General features: G+C 39.0%; 1 protein-coding gene across 6 annotated transcripts in view; it reads left to right on the top strand.

Moving 5' to 3' along the window:
- The window catches only part of ablim3 (actin binding LIM protein family, member 3), a 58,701-nt gene that overhangs the window by 14,383 nt on the left and 21,865 nt on the right, over positions 1–22,453 (top strand). For all 6 annotated transcript variants that reach the window (XM_065272248.2, XM_065272240.2, XM_065272231.2 and 3 more), the window contains exons 3-6: positions 9,397–9,580; positions 14,116–14,225; positions 17,296–17,422; positions 18,046–18,139. In XM_065272248.2, coding sequence (XP_065128320.1) covers positions 9,397–9,580; positions 14,116–14,225; positions 17,296–17,422; positions 18,046–18,139 — 515 coding nt within the window. The remainder of the gene's footprint in view (positions 1–9,396; positions 9,581–14,115; positions 14,226–17,295; positions 17,423–18,045; positions 18,140–22,453) is intronic.

The raw sequence follows: 22,453 nt of genomic DNA, 5'->3' as shown, positions 1-22,453 counted from the left end.
CATGAATTTGTCCAAAATGTCTTGTTATGATGAAGCATTAAGAGTTCCTTTCACTGGAAGAGATTGGAACACCTGAATTCAATGAATTGGAGGGGTGGCCCAAACGTTTGGCAATATAGTGTATTTTGAAATGACTCATGATGCACATGGTTCACATGTCGGAACAAACACATATTTTGAATTGGTGCCCCTAGAAAGAGAAGTCACCGGCTGCCACTGACCAGTTCCACTTGACATATCATCTCTCTCCACTGCTCAAGGACATTGTTCTGGGATAGCTGTCCAAAATTACAGTTATATACATTGACTGAAATTTTTCTCAAGTTCTTACACATATACAGGGTTAGTACACTTAAAAAAATGGCTGGGTTGAACAGAACACAGCGCTGGGTTAAAACTGACCCAGTGCTAGGTTGTTTTAAACCAACTGGGTTTAGTTGATGTGCACACCACTTCTGTGTGTTCGGGTTTTTGTAAACCATCATTTATAATTTTTAATGTGTGCTATCCAATATTTACCCAGCATGGGTTAAAAATTACCCTGCCATTTTTAGAGTGTTGTTTAGACTGAATTACGTTTGTAAACAAAAAATAAAGTAATGCCATCACATTATAATCTGTGTAAGAAAAAGCAGCCAATAAAAGCCCACAGTTAATGGGAATTCCTTCTTTACTGTTTAAAAATCATAGGGTGAGACCTCAAGAATATGATTTTGCTGATTCTAGGAAAGAATGACGTGTTGAGGATGCTTAGTAGTTTTAATTTATTTTCCATAGTTTTGATGAGTTTACTATTATTCAAATCCAAGTAAAAAGTTTTTATAGTGGTGTATTTTATTACTTTGTGGGAATTGAACCTGTGATCTTGCCATGACCGGTTTCATCCTCTGCTGACTGTGCAGCTAGAAATATGTAGTATATAAAATAAAGAGACTATAGCCTTTCCATACATTATTAATCAAATCAGTCTCAATCTGCAAATTAGCTGTAATTTAAACGTCAGGGTACTTAACCACTAAATATAGACAGCTACAGTTTTGTTAGAGTCAGCAAATTCCTCTGAACGCTGCCATGAGGTCATGAGCTGTTAGTTTACTTCAAAAAATCAAATAATGCTGCTCAGCACTGCTTCTTCTGAGAAGGATTGGCAGCTCATTAGGAAATCTGCCAATGTAAAACCCTTTATAAAATGATGGTTAAATGAAGAAGAGTTAATAGTGTGTGTAAGATTGAGTTTTTTCCCTAGCGTATGCAGATTCTTTTCCTATACAGTCTGACTTGCCTCAGTATTTTAGTTGACTTTTAGTCTTTGCATTTGGAAATTATAATGCATGATTACACGCTTGTGTTCTCACTGCCTTTGGTTGAATCAATAACAGATTAGCCACAATCTCTGACTGTTGATCCAGAAAACTAAATGTTTTAGCACACATAAAAGCAAACAAGAGCATTTTTCGGTTAAATGCACAGACAGATACGGTAAAAAAATTCACGATAAAGCAATAAAGCCACTGTGATAAAGATAATACCAAGGGTCAGTAGCTGTATGTGCAGAGTGAAGCTATTGCTGAGCTGTCAGCCAGTGCAGGAGGAAGACTGAGCAGGATGGGAGCTTCTCGTAGCTATGGCAACGTATGCCCGTCCAATCATTAAGCCTATTCTATAGTTGCTGGGGAGACCTTCTCTCACAGACAGAATGTGTCTGCCCGAATATCTGGATGACATCATAGATTATTTGAATGCATTTCAACCCAATAAAACTCCAGATGTGCCACCTACAATGATGTTAAATGCATGGATATGCATTTATTCTTGTGACACGCAGGATAAAACAGAATTTGTGTTAGAACGGCTAAATAAGCTCTTTTTAGTTAAATACAATAAAAGCAATTTAGGTTTTATAGAGCATCGTCTGATTTTACATTTCCTTTGGCATGTACGTGTGTATTAATACATGGTAATGATATGCAAAAGGTACAAACCCCAAGGTAAACAATGACGTGAGTTATTGTCTCCAACATAAATCTCTTTTCTTGGACTGCAACAAACACACGGATTGTAGGCAACAGTTTACTTTCTGGGCCTGTTGATGTGGACAAGACCGACATTATCATAATTCCTCCCACTTTGGACTCACAGCCTGAAAGTTAACTCCTGTTAGCATTACATGGTGAACAAATCTTTCAAACATAGTATGGAGCGTCACATTTTCGGCTGACTACAACAGAGGTTTCAGAAAGACTACAAAAATGTACTATAAAATGTGGAAAATAATGTGTTTTTTAACCATAAACCACGCAAACACATAGTATTATACCAAATACACAAAATAACGATATTTTTTAGCAATGAAATAAGTGCCCTTTAAGAGGTCAAAAGTCTGGATTGGAAGAATAAAATAATATATTCCCCATATATAATCATATATAAGTATTTGCAATGTTATCCATTTCTCAAGTGGGCATCTTGGTTTCTGATAGACAGTAGACTTGCCAAAAACATTACATCTGTCTGTTTAAATCAACATTAGAGGAAACAGTCTACCAGCATTTGCTAGTGCTAAAGAGATTTTTAACAAAGCATTATTACTGTATTCAGACTGATAACAGTGATTGTTGAAATCTCTTTGACTCATGCATTGTTAAATAATAGCATATCCAATCGGGTGGGTATAATGTTATCTACATACTTCTACTTATTCTCCAGAATTTTACATTGTGCCCCATATAGAGAACAAGCAGTAAGTAAATGGGCTTTTTAATGAGTCAGACTGGTGCGCCTCTAGCTGCACTCTTCTGATGAAACTTCAGCCTCTCGGATTTATTTAACCGTTACAACTCATGCATCATGCCTTTGTTGTCATTCTCTTGATTTCTTGCTATTACGATCCAATGGAGTCTACAAAAGACCATCTGGTTGCTCAGTGGAGGGCCGTGTCAGGCCCTGAAGGGGACTAATCACTTCCTCTTCTCTCATTGCACACTTACTCCATCTTTCAGTCAAAACGGCACATTAATTACAGCTGATGAGTTTCCCATTAGCAGCAGCAAAGTGGAAGAGAAGCATCACGGTGGTAAAAACAGGTGTAGACAGATAAGGGATCCATTGTTGTGGGGGGGCAACATGCTGTGTTGTCAACCAGAGAGGCTTCTCTGAAGCTGTCCAGGTGAAGTGGAGAATAGGTCAAGATTTTTTGTTATTTTATGGATTTGTCTTGGCAACAACTACAAAAAAAGAGAATAGGTGCCAAATGGATCAAATAATAGCAGGACACTTATGTGTATATAAACACTTAAAGGCAGGGTGCATGATCTCTGAAAGCCAATGTTGACATTTGAAATCACCTAAACAAACACGCCCCTACCCCAATAGAATCTGGACCTTCTTTTGATAGACCCGCCCCACACATACGCAACCCAGGCAACGATGTCGGTTAGTAGACACGCCCCTTACTGCTGATTGGCTACAAGTGTGTTTTGGTACTCGATCCGACTCCAAAGTGTTTTTCAAAAATCATGCACCCCACCTTAAAAGAGTGGGAAACAGAGAACAGAAACTGAAAGATTAGGACAGAGATGTCTGTCTCTCTCTGCTCTACCTCAAGAAGAGTTGAAGAAATAAAGACAGTGAGAGAATGTTATAATGAAAGAATCTTAGGATAAAGGAAAGGAGAACTAAAGATGAGGAATGGAGTGGGGCTGTATTGAGGTTTTGGGAAGTCCTGAGGAAGGAAATTTTAATTGCATCTGTTGGCTACTGATAAATACATAATCAGCCAACCTCCCGCTGGTTCCCAATCAGTTCTGTTTTAAGGACCTCAGAACTGAGTAGCAGAGAGAGAGAGAGAGAGAGAGAGAGAGAGAGAGAGAGAGAGAGATTTATATACAGCTTCTATATAACGTGTGCTCTCTGAACCAACTTCAGACGAGTAGGCACAACAGTTTTGCTGGAGGAGTTGGATGTTATTGAAGGGCAGTGGTGGAGAATTTTCAGTATGTGGCTGAAAGTGAAAAGCCTGACTTGGGTGCAGTCTGCAGGAGAAAATAGATGAAAAATGGCATGTTTAATGAAGTTGTCACTTTTTCCCTAGAATATCACAATGTCTTTTATTCAATGAGACTTACAGTACATTTAAACTATACATTTTTATATCAGTATGAATAAATCGTTATAAATAAATATTTTTGAATCTTATGAATTAAAATGTATGTGTGGCCTCCAGCAGTGGTGTAGTGGTGTCTGTAAAGTAGGTATACTCTTAATTTATGCCAATATTTTTTAAAGTGGTCCAAATAAGGTTGAATGCCCTTTGTTATAAACAGTGATGTAAGACTAGTCTTGCATATTTAGTTTACTCCAAAATGGGCCCAGTATTGTCACTTAACTTCTGCTGCTTGTATAGGATCATTACGAAATTAATAGTATTAATCAATGTTTAGAATTTGGAAGTGGGTATACTCCATGCCATCTTATACAGAAGTGGGCATACTCCGTATACCTGCGTATACCCTGCCCTACACCACTTATCTCAGGTAAATTGAACCCACAACCTTTTGGGCTGCTATCGTAGTGCTAAACCAGTTAAACTACAGGAACACCCTTTAAAGATACAGTTTGATGGTTTTTGTTCTCGTTAATATTGTGATTTCAAGTAGTGTTGTTAGTTTAGTAAACTTTTATGTTTTAATGGACACTCCACTTTTTTTGAAAAAAGGCTCTTTTCCAGCTCCCCTAGAGTTAAACATTTGATTTTTAACTTTTTGGAATCCATTCAGCTGATCTCCGGGTTTGGAGCTACCACTTTTAGGATAGCTTAGCACAATTCATTGAATCTAATTATACCATTAGCATTGCGCTCAAAAATAACCAAAGAATTCTGATATTTTTCCTATTTAAAACTTGACACTTCTGTAGTTACATCGTGTACTAAGACGGACGAAAAATTAAAAGTTGCCATTTTCTAGGCAGATATGTCTAGGAACTATACTCTCATTCTGGCGTAATAATCAAGGACTTTGTTGCGGTAACATAGCTGCAGTCGCAATGATATTATGCAGGGCCCGAAAATAGTCCCCTTGGTAACTTTCAATAGCAGGGGACTATTTTCGGGACACTGAATATCATTGCTTTCTTCTTGTATTTTGTTTATTGTTTTTTTATCTAATCAATACATTTTCTTTTGTAAGTTGCTTTGCAAAGAAAAAAATGTCTGGAAAAATGTTATTGTCTCCAATTTGATAAAGTCTTAAAAATCTGAATAGTAAACTGTCAAGTAATACAGAGTTTTTTGGTAAAGCTGATATATTGGAGGGACTTTTCTCTCCATGTGGTCCCAATTTAAAAGCACACAGTGGTTACAACAAGCCATCAAATCCCAGAGCGAATTTTCACCCACCCGAACAGACACACCCTAAATCAGTACAAGCTTGACGGAAACTTGAAGACACGCCATACAAGTTCCTTTGTAGACATCACTATAGACATTACTGATATTATTGACTATTGAAAAATTATATTCATAGGTTATGTTTTTCATACGAGGTAAACGTATACTTTGCCAGTTATTGAAAAGTGACAGCCACACAAATAAGCAGACTCACACCTCAGGCATTTTGTATGGGACCCTGCTGTCTCTAGGGCAACCGTGGAAGGTTTAGGATTCCTATGGCAACTGTGTTAGGAAGGACGTCCTCTTTCAATCTCACAGCCAATGAATGGTTGTTTTGCGAACCTTTTATCAGTACTGAAATGTTTTTTTACTAATTTCTGGACCAGATTTGTTTAAAATGCATTTTGATTCTTTAAACAAATCGATTGAAGTCAATCATAAATCTATTATCTTAATAATATTTTTGGTGAGGTTTCTGACATTATGGCGTTCTCGTGACACACTCCGGTAGATATGGTATGATATGGCTTTTGAAAGATGGCAACTACATTTTTAATTATTTTAAATTCAATCAGTCTATTTATATAAACAACATAATATGTTACGATAAGAGCCCTAAACACCATTGATATTATCCTAATATTCAGATAACTGGTTGTATCCTACAGCGTTTTTTTTTTTCAATAGTTGATTCTTAAACTACTACACATCATACATTTGACACTAAGTATTGAATTGCTTCATGTTTTGTAATCATTCCAATGGAACATGATTATTATCCTGTGATCAGGGATGCAGGCATGGCCACAGAAGAAATGGTGGGCCCTCTGGGTCCCCTTTTAGCTTCTGCTCTCTGTCTGAGCGTCTCACAGTACTTCACACTTCTCAGCACGCGTGTCACTTTGCTGTGTTTCTCCATAGAGCTGTCAGTGTAGAAAAACACTATGAGCCAACAGCAGCACAGTCGGGATAATGAGTTCCAGTTTCACTAAACAGCAACCATTCACCAGCATTCAGTTTAAAGGTAGAACATATTGTTCTTGAAATTGAGACAATTGGCAGTGTTGGAAAGTAAATAAATGTGCAAACTTTATAATAGTTAATAGAAACTTTCCCAGTAATTAGCTATTTTTTCCAACAGTTAACAATATAGTGTGGGATGTGGGATAATGCTGTATTACTGTTTTTCCCACGTTGTATTGTGAACGCAACTTTACAGCCGAGCAAACCGAGTCAATATTTAATACACTTCCCTGAAATCTCTCCCATATGTAGCATTAGGAAAGTCTGTATCATTGTTTTCTGTATGCTTGTTCAGATGTAAAGTGTATGAGACAGAGTATCAAGTCTCTGTGCAAAAGTCCTTTGGTCTCTTATTAATGTTTAATACTAAAATATTTAATACTTATACTAAAATATGTGTGCCTCATAATTATGTTTTGTCACCATAATTAAGAATATTGTTTATTTAGCCAACCCCATCTGTTTGCTGATTGGTCCTGCAGATTTTTGCAGGAGAAAACGACACTGTACAGAGCAGTCCCAGACGTAGTACTGAAGCGAAATGAAAATTAAGCGGAAGCACGTAGGAGGGCGGAGCCAGGCTACTAGAACTCCTCCCTCAGGTCAAAAAAGCATCAGATTTCCTTATGTGCATTTCCGCTTGCGACATTAGAAACAAAAATGGACTCACGCCGTAAAACTAGTTGCTGTCTCTTTTCCTCCATCACAGCTGATCCTTTTTGCCTCAATACTGTTGATTACACCAGTAACATGCTTATAGACGTTGCCTATTTGCAGTGTGCACGCTTTTTCTTTAGGTAGTAATGTTAAAGGGAGAGTTTACCCAAAAAAGAAAATTCTGTCATTTACTCACATTGTTTTAAACCTGTATGAGTTTCTTTGTTTTGTTGAACACAAAAGAAGATATTTTGATAAATGATGGTAAGCACACAGTTGACTTCCATACTATTTCTTTATACTACAATGAAAGTATCATTCATCAAAATATCATCTTTTGTATTCAGCTGAAGAAAGAAACTCACACAGGATTAGAACAGCATGGGGTTGAGTAAATGAGATCAGTATTTTAATTTTTTTGTGAATTATGTCTTTAATCTTCTGTGTCTCTCTAGGTAATTTGAGCTAAGAAGGCCTTAAGATTTTTTTCCCATCAAGCTTCAAATATTACGGTTCTCCCTTTTATTGCAGGGTTTCAATCCAGTTGGACCATTTAAAGCAACATGCCATTGTGTTGTGGTTGTCTGAAATCTGGCTGCCTGGCACAGTGTCGAACACATACGCACAGACGCACACATCTCCACATCAGGGCTATAATTTGCACATGTGGTAACACTCCACCAAAGACTTCAGAATTCAGTCAAAATCTCAGTTCTGTTGAAGCCGCTGGCACACACTGAAGATCTCACTGCTAATGTCCGCAGGCTACACTATTTTCAGAAGTTTTTTGGTCTATTTTATCATGGTCTGAGCTTCACTCTTGACTGATTCCTAAAGATTCAATTCGTTCATTTCACTTTTGTAGGTCATCAAGCTACAGTATAAAGGCAAGAAAAAAAAACTTGAACCGTACAATTTTTTGGACAGTGGAAGTATTCAATTGTTTTTGAAGGCACTTTTAAAAATGCAAAGTGCAAGACTACTTAGATGACATACCTGTACAAGTGACTTATAAGGGAACAGTGTGTGACTTTAAAATATTGATTTACAGTGACACATTTTGCAAAAGGCAATCATTGCTGATTCTGCGAGCCAATACCAACTGTCAGTGCAAGGATGATGGATGCCGTGGGCTGTGAGACAGGGTGTGTGTGCACGTGTGTGTCTATGATGCAGATGCATTAACAGTATGCCATGATGATTTGAGTCTTGCTGAGATAAGGGAGATTCTTCAGCTTGCCATGCATGCATGCGATCTCTTGCACTAATGTTGAAATATGGTCATGTCTGCACACAACAGTATCACATCTCACCCCAGGTTCAGTTTTTTAGAGAGTTAAAGGGCACCTATGGTCTGATTCACGATTTTACATTTCCATTGGTGTGTATTAGTACATGTTAACGGTATGCCAAAGGTGCAAACCCCAAAATAAACGATGACGAGTTGTCGTCTCCCATGTAAATCTATTTTCTTGGACTACAACAAACACACGGATTGTAGGCAGCAGTTTACTTTCTTGGTTCTGTGACGTAGTAAAGACCGACATAACCATAATTCCTCCTGCTTCGTACTCAGCCTGTAAGTTAACTCCTGTCAGCATTTTATTGTGAGGTATTCAAGCCAATCACAATGTACAGATTACTTGACCAATTAGGGACACAGCGCTTTTCAAATCCATAAGTTATGTACAAAATCTGTGCGTTTCAGAAATAGAGTGAAATCTGGAGCTACAAAAATGTACGGTATGTGGAAAATAATGTGTTTTTTAACCATAAACTACGCTAACACATGGTATTACACCAAATACACCAAATAACATTGTTTCTTAGCATTAAAATAGGTGCCCTTTAATACTAGTACCTACAGTATGTAAGTAGTTTTTATTCAATTTAATGTCAATATGTGGACATCTTATAGAATCAGTATAAGATCAATTTATGTTACCCTGGTCCACAAAACCAGGTATATTTGTTGCACAGGTGTTACACAAAAGATATTTTGTACATTTCTTACCATAAATATATAAAAATTTACATTGTAAGTACTGCAGCAAGCATGCTGAATCTAAAATATCCATTTTGTGTTCTCCTTATGTGCGCTGTGATTTTGAGATGACCAAAACTTTTAAACAGTCCCTCATAAACTCTGACCGGTTCAGCAGCTGTTTACTGTTTATCTGTATGTCAACTCAATTTCCTCCTGCAGTACATACAAACTTAATGACAGTACACATACTGTAGCACTTCTTCAGTTTTCTCTGCACTTGTATATAAGAAAGTGTTTTAGCATTAAATAAATATTTCCTGTCTGTCTCTTGTGCTTCCAGTTTGTGGTTGTGACTTGGCACATTCCGGATTCTTCCAGAAGGGTGGCGAGTACATCTGTACAGCAGACTACCAGCGGCTATATGGCACAAAGTGTGACAGCTGTGGGGACTTTATCTCAGGGGAGGTGGTCTCCGCTCTGGGACGCACATATCATCCACAGTGTTTTGTCTGCAGCGTGTGCAGGTGAGCCCTGTCAATAGCCAAAACACTTCTCCTGTCATTCTAGATAAACTTCTCATAATAAATGTTTTTGCTTACTGAGGTACAAGTTGGCGTTGAAGTCATGATTGATTTTTATTTGTGTTTTTGTGTCTTTGTTTTGATAAATATTTGATTGATTATTTTATGTAGCTCCTACAAAATTTGAGCAAATTCCTAAAGCATTTTTTATGCGATTAAGTGCTTGGCTAGAGTTATTCTCTCTCTCTCTCCACCTCTTATCTCTTCTTCCTTTCTCTCTCCTCTTCCTCGCCCCTGCCTTCTCATCCTCCCTTTTCTTCTGCTCCTCTTGTCCCTCTTTTCTCAGTGGAGAGCAATAGATCAATACTGGGAAATACAGCAGATCTGAGCAGGATATTGTAACATGAGTCAAGACGGAAGCAAGCTGAGGTTCGAGACTCAAAATGTGCAATAATGGCTAGAAAGGAGGGGGGCAAAGGAAGAAGACATGTAAATTGAGAAGTTGCCAAGGCCAGAGATGGATATTTGCCTCACGGAGAGAAATTAAGTTGAAGTTAAACGCAGTGGGGCACATTTCTGTGTAGCATATATGGCCTGTCTCAAACTAAAAGGCAAGCAAATGAGATCAACAATCCTGCAGGGAGACTTTACCTTTCTGCCCTATAGTAAAACAACATTATACTGTATACATCCTTTGGCAGCAGGAAGTGGAAAAAAATTATATTTACATACATACCTTTGGTCTGTCTTAGTGTCTGTAGTTGTAGGGAATTTGGCAGGGAGGTGTGATGTTAGCTGATAATGCGTCTCTGTTATCCTGTTTGTGTTTTGGTTGTTCAGATGAAAAGGATATTATTTTTTTTTATTACCACTAAATAATTAGTTCTGTATCTCACAAAGAGAAAAATACAGTACCTCTTCATGAATAGATATGTGGGAGGAAAAAAAAATTTCCCACTAGGACTGGGATTGCTCTGTTGGACTATATTGCCAGCTGAGGTACCAAAGGGCCCATTGGAGTTATCTTGGCAGGAGTAACTGTCCAAGATGTAAACAATAAACATGATGCAATATTATGATATTCAGACCATCTGTGTGTGACCAAGATCTAGTGGCTTTTATCCCAATAGTACTGCCAATTTATTGTTCAGTTACGTTCAGCCCCATTCAGTTACATTCATATTTGTAATGAGTACAGCAAAGATATTCAATGTTAACAATGCATTAATGCTTTTGCTTTAAATGGGGCAGATCATAGATATGTATAAAGGCTAGATGTGTTACGGCGGAGTGTCTAACGTCATCACCTGGCGGCCATCTTACCACAGGCAGCTCGCTCATTTGGAGCATTGAGTTTAATGGTGCAGGTACTTTTAAATGACCATAACTTGCTCAATTATCTACCAATTTTTAAACCATTTGGTTTCTTACAAATGTTATTAACGTGGCTATAATTCCGGATGCTTTTACATGTTTCATGAAAATAAATATATATATTTGTATAAGTATGCGGTGTCATAGGTACATCTTTGATGTTTATAACAAAACAAACCATTTGAAAATTGGTAAAAAATTAAGCAAGTTATGGTCATTTAAAAGTAGCTGCACCATTAAAACTCAATACTATGAGCGAGCGAGCTTCCTGTGGTAAGATGGCCACCAAATGCGGATGTTATACTCAATCGGCCAGCAGTGCGGGTGAGACATCTGGCCTTTATACATATTTATGGGGCAGATCACAACGGTCAATATGGCCGCTCTCTAGCAAAGGAAGTCCCGCCATCCAGTAAAAAGAGCCAATCGTCAAGCATTAAAGAATTACATCCTTTGGGAGAAGGGGCTATGTACATACTCGCCTGTTCTTTCCCTGTTGATTGTTTGTGCATGCGTAGTATCTGAAAGCAAGACCTCAGTGCAAAATTGCCTAAATAGTGACGTGCCTTCCTAAAAATATATATGTATATCCATATTTATGTACTTGTTTTAATAATTTATTTTAACATGTCTCAACTGTGTGTTGGGAGGGAACATCAGGTGACGCAACCTACGTAGGCTAGATCGTCTCATTTCAGTTTGCTGGGTGGACTTCGGAGGCTGCGCTTTTCGAAGACCGAGTCCTCACCTTCAAAGGTTGCGTCCTTCGAAGGATCCAGCCTTCAAATTGAGACAGAGCATATGTTTGTGTTGCTAAAGGGCTCGTTATAGTTGTGCGTAGGTCCTACGGCGTAGCCGCGACGGCATAGGTTCCGCGTCAGTTTTCATTTATACTTTTGCGTTGGCCACAATGTGCAAACACACGCGCAGACTGCTGGCAGGCAGTATCCACGTGTGTAACCACAGTTGCGGCGCGACAGTCAATAAAGAAGCATCTTGGCAAGTTGGCAAGAAGAAACAGAAACTTGTTGTGTATGATTTGAGAAGACCAGCAATAAACAGCGTAAATAAAAAGTAAATAAACAGCGACTTTTGTTGCAGTTTGAGTTCACTCCTCAATTTGGGCCATCTTTGATTTCACTATTGCAAATGTTAATTCCTTAGACGCAGTTTTTTAATTGCGGGCCGTGTAGAATTGACGCGCTGTTAAAAAATTTGTGAGGTGCACGTCAGGCTACGCAGAGCTACGCACAGGCTACAGATAACCTAGGGTGTAGAGCTTATGCACGACTATAAACCGGGCTTAAGGGTATTATTCTGAATCATTGGGTGCAGCTGTCATAGCTTTGGTTTATCTTAAATCAGAATCAAGAAATAGAAATTAATTACCTTTTTTTTTTTCAAAATTTTGAGTAATAAAGGTACACCCTACAAAATTCTGGGTTAACCCCTTCAGACCCTGCGTCCATTGGAATGGACATCATGTTTTGTGCTTCAGAACAATAAAAAGGCTGATCAACCAATAAAAATCATCTACACTGATTAAACACCTGAAAAATCAGGTCTGAAGGGGTTAAAAAGGGACGAGCCCTGCCTTTGGGTTAAATTAACCCAGAAAATGTTTATATTGACCCAAAACCCAGCATTTTGGATTGAAACAACCCAGCACTGATTAAATGAAAACCCAACAGGCTGGTTTCATCCCTTTTTGACCCAAAGTGGGGTTAAAAATAACAGTGTAACAGGGTAATTTTTACGTCACAGAAACGTGCTTGTGGAATAAAAAGAGCAGAGTCTGTTAAATTTAAAGAACTGTAAATTTTTAAAGAGCAGGAAAAGCTGACAATGCTGTGGTGTCTGAGGGGATTGCATTGAGAAGTGTAATGTCAAGGTCACACAGAGACTGAACGGAGAGACATGCACATGCACTGCCTCATATGCCCACACAGTTTTCACATATAAATATAGATCGAAGTAGGTTGTGTGAAAGTAAAAATAAATACAGAAAAGGAGATGGTCCTGATATTATTGGCTTAAGATGAACTAAACACTGAAGAAACCAAAGGAATTATATTCCACTCTTGTGTCTCATACTGGCCTGTATAAGTGCCTCTATTGTCTGTCCACCTACCCTGTCATCTTTCACTCTCAATTCAAAAGACATCTTTGTGTCTGGCCTTTAAAGTGGAGGAGGCTGTCGTGCCATGCTCTACATAGTTCAGTGAATTGTTTAACGTGTTGGTGTGTGTTTATGTGCAAAATGTGACAAAGCTGTGTGACAAGTGAAAGCTTTAGAGTACACTGCGGCCAGTAACCCCTCCAGTACGCTGTGATAATATTAGCCTGGGATATTTTTGTTTAAGATTAAACAGTGGCAGTGCAACAGACATCTCTGTTTTATCTCTCTTTAAAGTACCTGTCTGATAATCTTGTAAAGTGGCAGAGCTGATGTTCCTCTAAGGTCATGGTTCACTGTAAATGGATTGTTTTATAATTGTTGCATTAGTAGAGGAACAGTCTACTCTAATAGGATTTGTCTTTGACTGTGGAAGCTTCCAGTCAGTCTGATTTCTGTATAGATAAAGCAGTTCTATAGACACACTGGATTATGCTAACATGCATTTTTCTATGAATAAATGAAAAACGGTGTAGGAAACGTTTATTAAACATCATCTTTTTACCATACGCATGAGGTTAGAGTGGCATGTGGCTGGGTTTGAAACCAATCTAGGTTTGCAGAGGCATTTAGTTAAGTACAGGAATAGCAAATGCTGATCCTGCATGTAAGACCAGCCCAAAACAAGACTGTGTTACACAATTATTTAATTTTATTTGGTGGTGGTGTAGCTGTACACTTTGGTGGAGACCTCAGTACACCAGCATCCAGCAAAAACATGCTTGTCAGTAAATGAGAAAGAACCTATCCATGATTCATTTTCTTTTCTTGTCCTTCCTTAGCCCACATTACTAGACAGTTATTACAGGATTGTCTGACTTTAATGCTTGTTGGGCCTCCCTCAACTATATTTGAAGTTGAATGTTACCTGAACCCTTACGTCTATACTCCCACACAACTCTGTTCCACTCTTAGTTAATCCTTATTTGGTTGCTAATCTATGTATATATAAATATAAAATGTTGTCTGTTTGTCCTTCCCTCTTTAGGAAACCTTTTCCAATTGGGGACAGAGTTACATTCAGTGGCAAAGACTGTGTCTGTCAGCAGTGCTCTCTCCAGATGGTTAATGAACCAGTCAAAATCCAAGGGCCTAGTCGTAAGTCCCACCCCTTAATTAAACCATCGAGCTGTTTTAATATTTAATATTTTTATAGTGGGAACATATTACAACTCACAACAATAGAAATACGTGCGCGTGAGGAATTTGCATGAACAGATTTGTTTGTGTCTAGTAGCTTGTCGTAAAACATTATTATTAAGAATGTATAGCTCTTCTCACCAAGCATTTTAGCAAAGATCTTCTGCAAAACGGGCTTTCATTAGCCTCTTTCACACAGTAATTTTGGTAAATTACCATGAATTTACCAGAATGAATTTACCAGTTTATAAAAAATTTTGCTGTTCACACACACAGTCAAAATACCGGTAAGAAAGCTAAAGTTACCTGTGGTGCGTGGCAAACTCGGTGTTGTATTTGTAAACAATGGCGGGTTATGACTTGGTGCGTATTTTGTTGTTTTCACATCTGTGGCAAACGGTGACGCTGACAGTCCAAATAACATTGCATTAGGCGACGTCAAACGGAACCTGTGTCTTAAAGAAATGTGGACGGTAACTTAAAGGCACACCATGGAACTTTTTGGCCACTAGGGGGTGCTAGACAGGTTTTTTTCACGTCTAGCGCTCCTAGAAGCCACAAGCCCCGCAGCACTGTCGCAAAGAAAAAAAAGACAACTCTTTAGGTCACAAAGTGTGCCTTCCATCATGTCATGTGTCATATGATATAATTTCATGGGTTTTATTTTCATCAAACGCCAAAAAAATCGCGTAGCTCACGTTTACAAGCCAGTTCTAACGGTGGTCGCTTGGTTAAAGTTTATATTTAAAAAAATATTGCCCTAAAGGGGAATTGAACCCAGATCACCCCTGTTGTAGGTCCATGACGCCAACACGGCGCCACAATGTCACCTGATATAAGTCTCTCTCTAAAAGTAGCCTCCAGTAAAATTCACGTAAAAAATAGCGTTCGGGTGCCAGACAGGACTTATATATGCAAGCATTATAACATTACTTACTAGTACAAAAGCATGAGGGCCAAGTCAGATTCGGTCAGAAACCCCTCCTCCTTCTTTAGTTCATGCCAGCGAGCGAATGCTGGCCCAATATAATTGATCCTCGTCCTTCTTTTTATTCTGTCACCCTCCCCTTTTCTCTTTCTGGTCTCCTCCAACAAAACCTTTGGTTTCTTTTTCTTAGTTGCTGCTTCTGCCATGACAAAAACATCAGGAAAATAAATAGTTGCGCTCTCACGTCCGAATTTGAGGAAGTGGAGAAAGTGACGTATGCCGTAAAGCAGATTTTTGTAGTTTTTTGTTTTGTGCTCAGGTTACTACCCGAAACCCCAAGTTTAAAAGTACGAGTAAAAGCGATACAGACCCCGTCAAGCTATGGTGGACATGTCATTCAACCTATTTTAAAATCGATGTACCATCACAAGAGTCTTGAAAATATATTATGAAGGTTGAAAAACTACAAAGTGTCACTTTAAGAGGTGCTTGACGTCCGTAAACAGTGCCAGGGGTAAATGCGTCATCTTTATCAAATCGTTATGATTGGCCCGAAACTGTCAGCACAGTCTGACGTCGTTCATACTAAATGCCGGTAATTTATATTTTTTGTTAACACATAGAGCTTACCAGAAAATTACTGCTAATCTTACAACCTATCTTACTGGTAAATTGGCAGCACTGATTTACCCTACCCATCCTCACCCCATTTCGTCAATATTTGACGACACTTGACCATACGTCATATGTTGACGTGAAGGGTATACCTTTCACGTCATTTTTTGACGAACTGGGGACTTCAATACTATTACGTCCGTTGCATTCTCTTTCCTATTTTATTACCATTTGCGCGTCGGTTTAGGGTTAGATTTACATAATGACATCCCTACCCAAACCTAACTCTAACCTCAACGCCAGGTGACAACTGTTTCTAACCCCAACGCCAGGTGACAACTGTTTAATTTCGCGTACACTGTTTAATTTCGCGTACACTGTTTAATTTCGCGTAATCTAACCCTAAACCGACGCGCAAATGGTAATAAAATAGGAAAGAGAATGCAACGGACGTAATAGTATTGAAGTCCCCAGTTCGTCAAAAAATGACGCGAAAGGTATACCCTTCACGTCAACATATGACGAATGGTCAAGTGTCGTCAAATATTGACGAAATGGGGTGAGGATGTGTTGATTTACCAGAAAGGTTCTGTTCACACATGACCTGTTAACTGCAATTTACCAGTAAATATCCAGTAAAGACTGTATGTGTGAAAGGGACTATTGTCATGCCAACCATTTATTCAGATCACCCTCATTTTTGTGCTTGTACATCTTGTGCATTTAATGTCATTGTTCTGAATGCACCCACATGGCTGTATTGACCTGAATGTGTCTAAGGGGAGAGGGCAGAGCCCTGTTCAGCTGTTGAGACTTTATGGTGTCTTGGTGTTTCTGTGCTTGTTTTTTTGTTAGTGTGTGTGTGTGTGCGCGTGTGTGTGTGTGTGTGTGTGTGTGTGTGTGTGTGCGCGGCCGGGTAATTATCACGTTGGGGGGACCAATTGTCCCCACAAAGATAGGAATACCAGTATTTTTGTGACCTTGTGGGGACATTTTGATGTCCCCATGAGGAAACAAGCTAATAAATCAAACAGAATGATGTTTCTTGAAAATCTAAGGTATCAGACAGTTTCCTGTGATGGTTGGGGTTAGGGAATGGGGCAGGTAAGGGGAATAGAATATACAGTTTGTACAGAATAAAATGCATTACGTCTATGGAATGTCCCCAAAAAACATGGAAACCAGAATGTGCGTGCGCGTGCGTGTGCGTGCGTGCGAATGTGTGAGTGTGTGTGTGTGTGTGTGTGTGTGTGTGCGTGCGTGCGTGCGCGTGCGTGTGCGTGTGTGTGTGTGTGTTTTGGACAGGTTCATTTCTATATTTCGTATTAGGATAGAGCTGAACATTACCTTCACACTTGAGTTATTATTACTATTGATTTTCATTACATGTGTTTAATCAACCTGTCAAATCCAACTAGGACAACAAAAAGACTTTTGAATCTTAAGTCCTTTACGCAACTTTCCATCCTATCCTTATGTTTTAAGAATGTGCAGGTTGTAAGGAGGAGATCAAACAGGGTCAGTCTCTCCTGGCGTTAGAGAAACAATGGCACGTCAGCTGCTTCAGGTGTCAGACATGCGGTATGGTGCTGACGGGCGAGTACATCAGCAAGTGAGTGAACGTTTCATTGCTAGTTTTTTAATAACTACAGATGAATGTTTTACATGAGACATGCAAATCCCAAACTGTTAATCTGTTAAAGCAACACTATGTAGTTTCCATGTAAAAATGACTTACAGCTCCCCCATGTGGTTGAAAAGCGCAACAGTGCCTGGTATCAGACACTCTTCTGCAGGCAGGGGGCGGGGCTGTGTTTCCTACCCTCCACCGCCACTTTCAGAGTGTGCTTGTAGCAGCTAGGAGGCTGCTTAGGTTGCAGCAACAGTACAAATTGTCCAGTTAAAAGTTGTTCTATCACTGAAATAATTTTAGAGACATTATCTAAAGGTAAAAAAACTACATAGTGTTGCTTTAAATGCATTATCACACACCTTGTGTTACACAAAGCAGCCTGTTTCTCAAGTTTGATACCACAGTGATCTTTGGCATTTTACTGTATGATTACAAAGGTGTGGTTACATTATTTGTTTTAGTTGTATGCATTAAGACATTATGCACAGAAAACATTCTTAACAAGAATTTTTAGATGTTTGTAATTTTAATACACAATATACTGTGTTTTATTTTAAGCATCTGTATAGAAGCTCATTGATGTGTGTTTTATTCACATACAGAGATGGCATTCCTTACTGTGAGTCAGACTACCACGCCCAGTTTGGGATTAAGTGTGAAACTTGCAACAGATACATTAGTGGACGAGTGCTGGAGGTGAGTGTACCATCCTGCATCTTAACTCTTTCACCGTCAGCGTTTTTAAAAAAAGTTGCCAGCGCCAGCGTTTTTCATGATTTTCACCAAAGTTTAATGCCTTCCAGAAAATTTTCTTCTTTAAATAAATAAACATACAATATACCAAATGAAAGAACAGACCCTCTGCTTTCAAACAAAAAAAAACGTTTCATCCTACCTTTAGTGGTTCTTTTGCAATCAGCTTTTGAATATGGGTAGGTTTTTGCAAAAACACCATATTTTGAGCAAAAAGCAAAAATAATTCCATTTTTGTGACGGACTTTTCATAGAGATCCCATCCAGAGCGATCTTTAAAACAGACACGGACATGCAGCAGCTTGCCATAGGGCAATACTTCCGGTTTTAAAAAGTTGCGGAAGCCACCTGGTGGATAATAGCGGTATTGCGGAAAGACGGAAAATCTCGTCATTGGCGTGGAAGCGTTTTCTCTTAATTGACGAGATATCTCGTCAATGGCGGGGAAAGAGTTAACATGATACTGTAAACTCCAGAGACGGAGGAGTTGATGTGCAATGGCAGGGTCACAATAGAGCACCATCATCTATACTGTGAAAATCTGAACAAAACTCAAATGCTGCTTTTTTATGAATTCAATGATTAATTGGTTTAAGCAATGTTAAGTACTGTTCTGCAATTTTGTTTGGTGCCATTTGATCTACACTCTTTAAGACCTAAACAATTGAATCGCTTAGGGATGTCAGTTTATGCAATTCCCCATTATTCGTTTAAATTAACGATCAATTAATCGAATAATCGTTAACTGTAATCGTAAGTGCAATAAGCCTTTACTGCAGTGGCATATAGCAAATGAGATTAAAGTTTGCATAAATGGCAATCAAAACAGCAGCTTCCTCACGCAAATTAAAATATTTTTGTATTTTAATAAGATAAAATAAGTTTTATCGATTTAATTCTTATGGACAGTTAATCGAAGACCGATTAATTGTTAACATCCCTAATTGTTATATATACTGTAAGGGAAAAAACACCAGTTGGCCCAATCACGCATTCGGTCTTTTTGGCGCTTACTGATGATGTTTAACGTTACGTAGTTTAGGTAATTTATCTGACTCCAAAAAATTAAATCTTGTCATTTGTAACATGCATCAAATAGAGAGTTATCTTCGATAACTGTGGAATTTAGATGTGGTCATTCAGCTTTACCTCTTTACTTAATATTGCATTTGTTTATTCAGTTACCAATGTAATGTCGGTCCACACCGAGGGGCAACCTTCCGATCTCTCTGATGAAGCCAATACGGAAGTGACTTAAACTGCAATTCATCGACTGGCCGCTTGATGCTGGCTCCAAAAGGGAATCAATTCCCATAATCCTTCATGTTAAAATGCCCAACTAAACAGTAGAAAATAATATGTTTACAGCCTGGTACAAAAAGTGTTTTCTGCATAATTATGGGTGTGGTGACGCATGGCTAAGTTGGCAAAGGCAGGCAACGCCTACTTTAAGCCGTGAGGTGGTACCCAGGTGTGGTCCTAATATGTACGATTTGGGTACTGATATGTATGCATTTGTTACCAATGTTTTTTTTTTTATGTACTAATATGAACTCTTTAGGTACAAATGTGTACTTTTTGGAAGGGTACCACCCCAGTGACAGCTAGGGACAATTTTTTTTTACCTTTTTTTTTGACAGAGTGACTTGTCTTTTATTTTTATAAGTATGCATTATCACACTCAAAAGTCAAATGAATACATGCAGACTGAGTTTAGTAATACTTGAAACATACCATCAACTCGGGCCAGACAGGAAACTTCCTCTATAAAAAGATCAAGGGCTAAATATGAGGAGATTGCTGAAGCCCAGAGAGACGAGGAAGAAATCCAGCGTTTGAAGCCGCGTCTGATTAGAAATACAAGATCATCTCTCTCTTAAAACACTCTTACCATTTATGGCTAACAGATGGTAAAAATACACCTTTGAGAGACAAGGAGAGAAAAGAGCATCCAAGCATTAGGATGCAGTGAAAGGGATTGCAAAATATTTAATGCAACCGTTACTCTTATTGTTATTGCTTGTTTGTCATACGATTGTAGCATAACTCCGCTTCATCAGATTTTATTAATCTAAGATCAGACTTTTAAAGTGCTTGATGGTGTGCTTTCAGTATCTAAAGTTTTTGGTTGAGCTGCTTGACAAATAAACCCCAAACCTTTTTTAGAGTTGCTCAAATCCTTAACCAGTAGCCTTTTACTGATAGAAAACGTGATTGAACTAATGAAGGCCCAATGGGTTGCCCTACCTTTCGTTTGCCTCCCCAGTGGCTCATACTTCAGAGCAACTGCCTACAATTCTCTGCTTTGACACTTAATAATCAAAAATGGATTATTTGGCAGTGTACCCCTGACACTCTTCCTTTTGTTGACTTGTTGTTTTCTTTGACACCACTGTGTGGTGAAGTCATGGAGTCAGAGAGAAAGAAAGAGTTTGTGCTATGTGGCGGTCGCAGGGGAACAGAAACATGATGAGGAAGTTTACATACAAATAAGAAAGGAGATAATTTGCCAGCAGAGACTTCCAAAGCTGATGAAGCTTAATGCTAATACATGATGAACAAGCGTCTGTGTGAGAGCGTGTACCCGTACACGTACTCACTCACTCATTCCAGTCTATGTGCTTGCTCTTTTCCCAGTCTGAGTGGCTGGTGTGAAGTGTGCTGTGTACCGGCAAGAGCTCAAGTTGGGTTATTTATAGCTAGTGGGACACAGGCTGATTTATCTTTATCCTGCCTGTTTGATTTGCACTCATTCCCCGAGAGACACCTAGTGATACATCGTGCCTCCGAGCGCTTAGAAACTGACAGCTCTCTGATTTTTGGGCCAGTGACAGCATACACTAGCCTGGGTGCCAGCCGATCTTAGCCCCGCCCACAACATTTTGAGGAACGGGAAGATCGGTCTGGAGTTTCACCGTTGAGTTGCTACTATGCTCGACCCAAAGCTGGTCGAACCAATCAAATTGTCAGGGCGGGCTTTATATGATGATGGACAGATGATCAGTAACGTAAATCAACCACGTCACCAAAGAGCGCGTGTGTTGAATCTGTTGTTTACAACGAAATGGCTGCCGCGGTAGAAATCAGATGTGTGGACTCTGACATTGAGTCTGTTCTAAAAGATATCGACAGAGCATTGATTTTAAAAGAGGAACAGAGAAACGCGAGCAAGGCATTTGTTGATGTTTTTGCCGTCCTACGGGATTCGACAAAAGTTGTCGCACTTATGAAAGATCAAGTTAAAGAAGCAACTAAAATGGGTATCACGGCGATGCAACTCGGTGTGCACGACGAGATGGATATAACAAGCAAACGTAATGGGTATCGTCGTGGATGAAGTTCAACTAATGTACAAATGGTAAGAGATAGTCTTACTGTATGACTTAATGTGATATAAATGAAATGTTGTAAACATAGTAGGTGTTGATGTACGTTCGCAAACTCAGACTTATAGTGTGTGTCGTAGCGAAATAACTAGCAGTTCGGTCAAGCTGCAAATACGTCATTTCAACATACGTCTCACACCCCGTTGCTCTGATTGGTCGTAGGTCTATCCAATTGAGTGCAGAGGCATTTTTCGGTTGAGACACGCCTCATAATTATAGCTCAATGGAGCGGTATCAGACTCAAATTCTGACTAGAATTGAGTATGACAACGTCAGGCTAAGCATACACTGTTTCCATAGCTAACATTTTGGCCTTCTCTTCCCATCTGCTCTGTGCCTCCTTTCTAATACGCTTGTTTAACCAATAAGCTCTGTTCTTAAATCTGGTGAACTGCATTCACAACAGCTATAGCTAGCTTCCATCTAGGGGAAGTATGCAAGTGTAAGGAGTAGGGTTGTGTCAGTAGCCGATAGGATTGTGCATCGACGATCGTCAGACATATCGCTAATAGCTTGCTTTTTATGACGATAGTTGGCGATTATTATGATCATAGTTTCACGTTAGCATGTGCATTTGCATGCTTTTCATTGCATGAGAGGGTTTGTGGGCTTTACTTTGCGAGAGAGCTTGTATGTGCGCAGATTCCTAATGCGCGAGTCTTGGACTCTTTCTAGCACCTGAACTTGTAATATGCACGACTCTGACATTTTCTTGCACTAGAGATTGTTAGGCTTGCAAAGGGATAAAACCAGCGAGCTTGTTGTATCCCACTCCCTGACATGCAGGAAATTTTAGAGTGCCTGGACGTAATGACGCGGATGGATTAATGCCATCAGTTTTAAGAAGGTTGCGGTCATGACAGTGTTGCCC

The sequence above is a fragment of the Paramisgurnus dabryanus genome, chromosome 16 (genome assembly GCF_030506205.2).
Source record: "Paramisgurnus dabryanus chromosome 16, PD_genome_1.1, whole genome shotgun sequence".
Classification (NCBI taxonomy): Eukaryota; Metazoa; Chordata; class Actinopteri; order Cypriniformes; family Cobitidae; genus Paramisgurnus; species Paramisgurnus dabryanus.
Note: the sequence above shows the minus strand (reverse complement) of the source record. Positions and strands in the feature narration are given on the sequence as shown.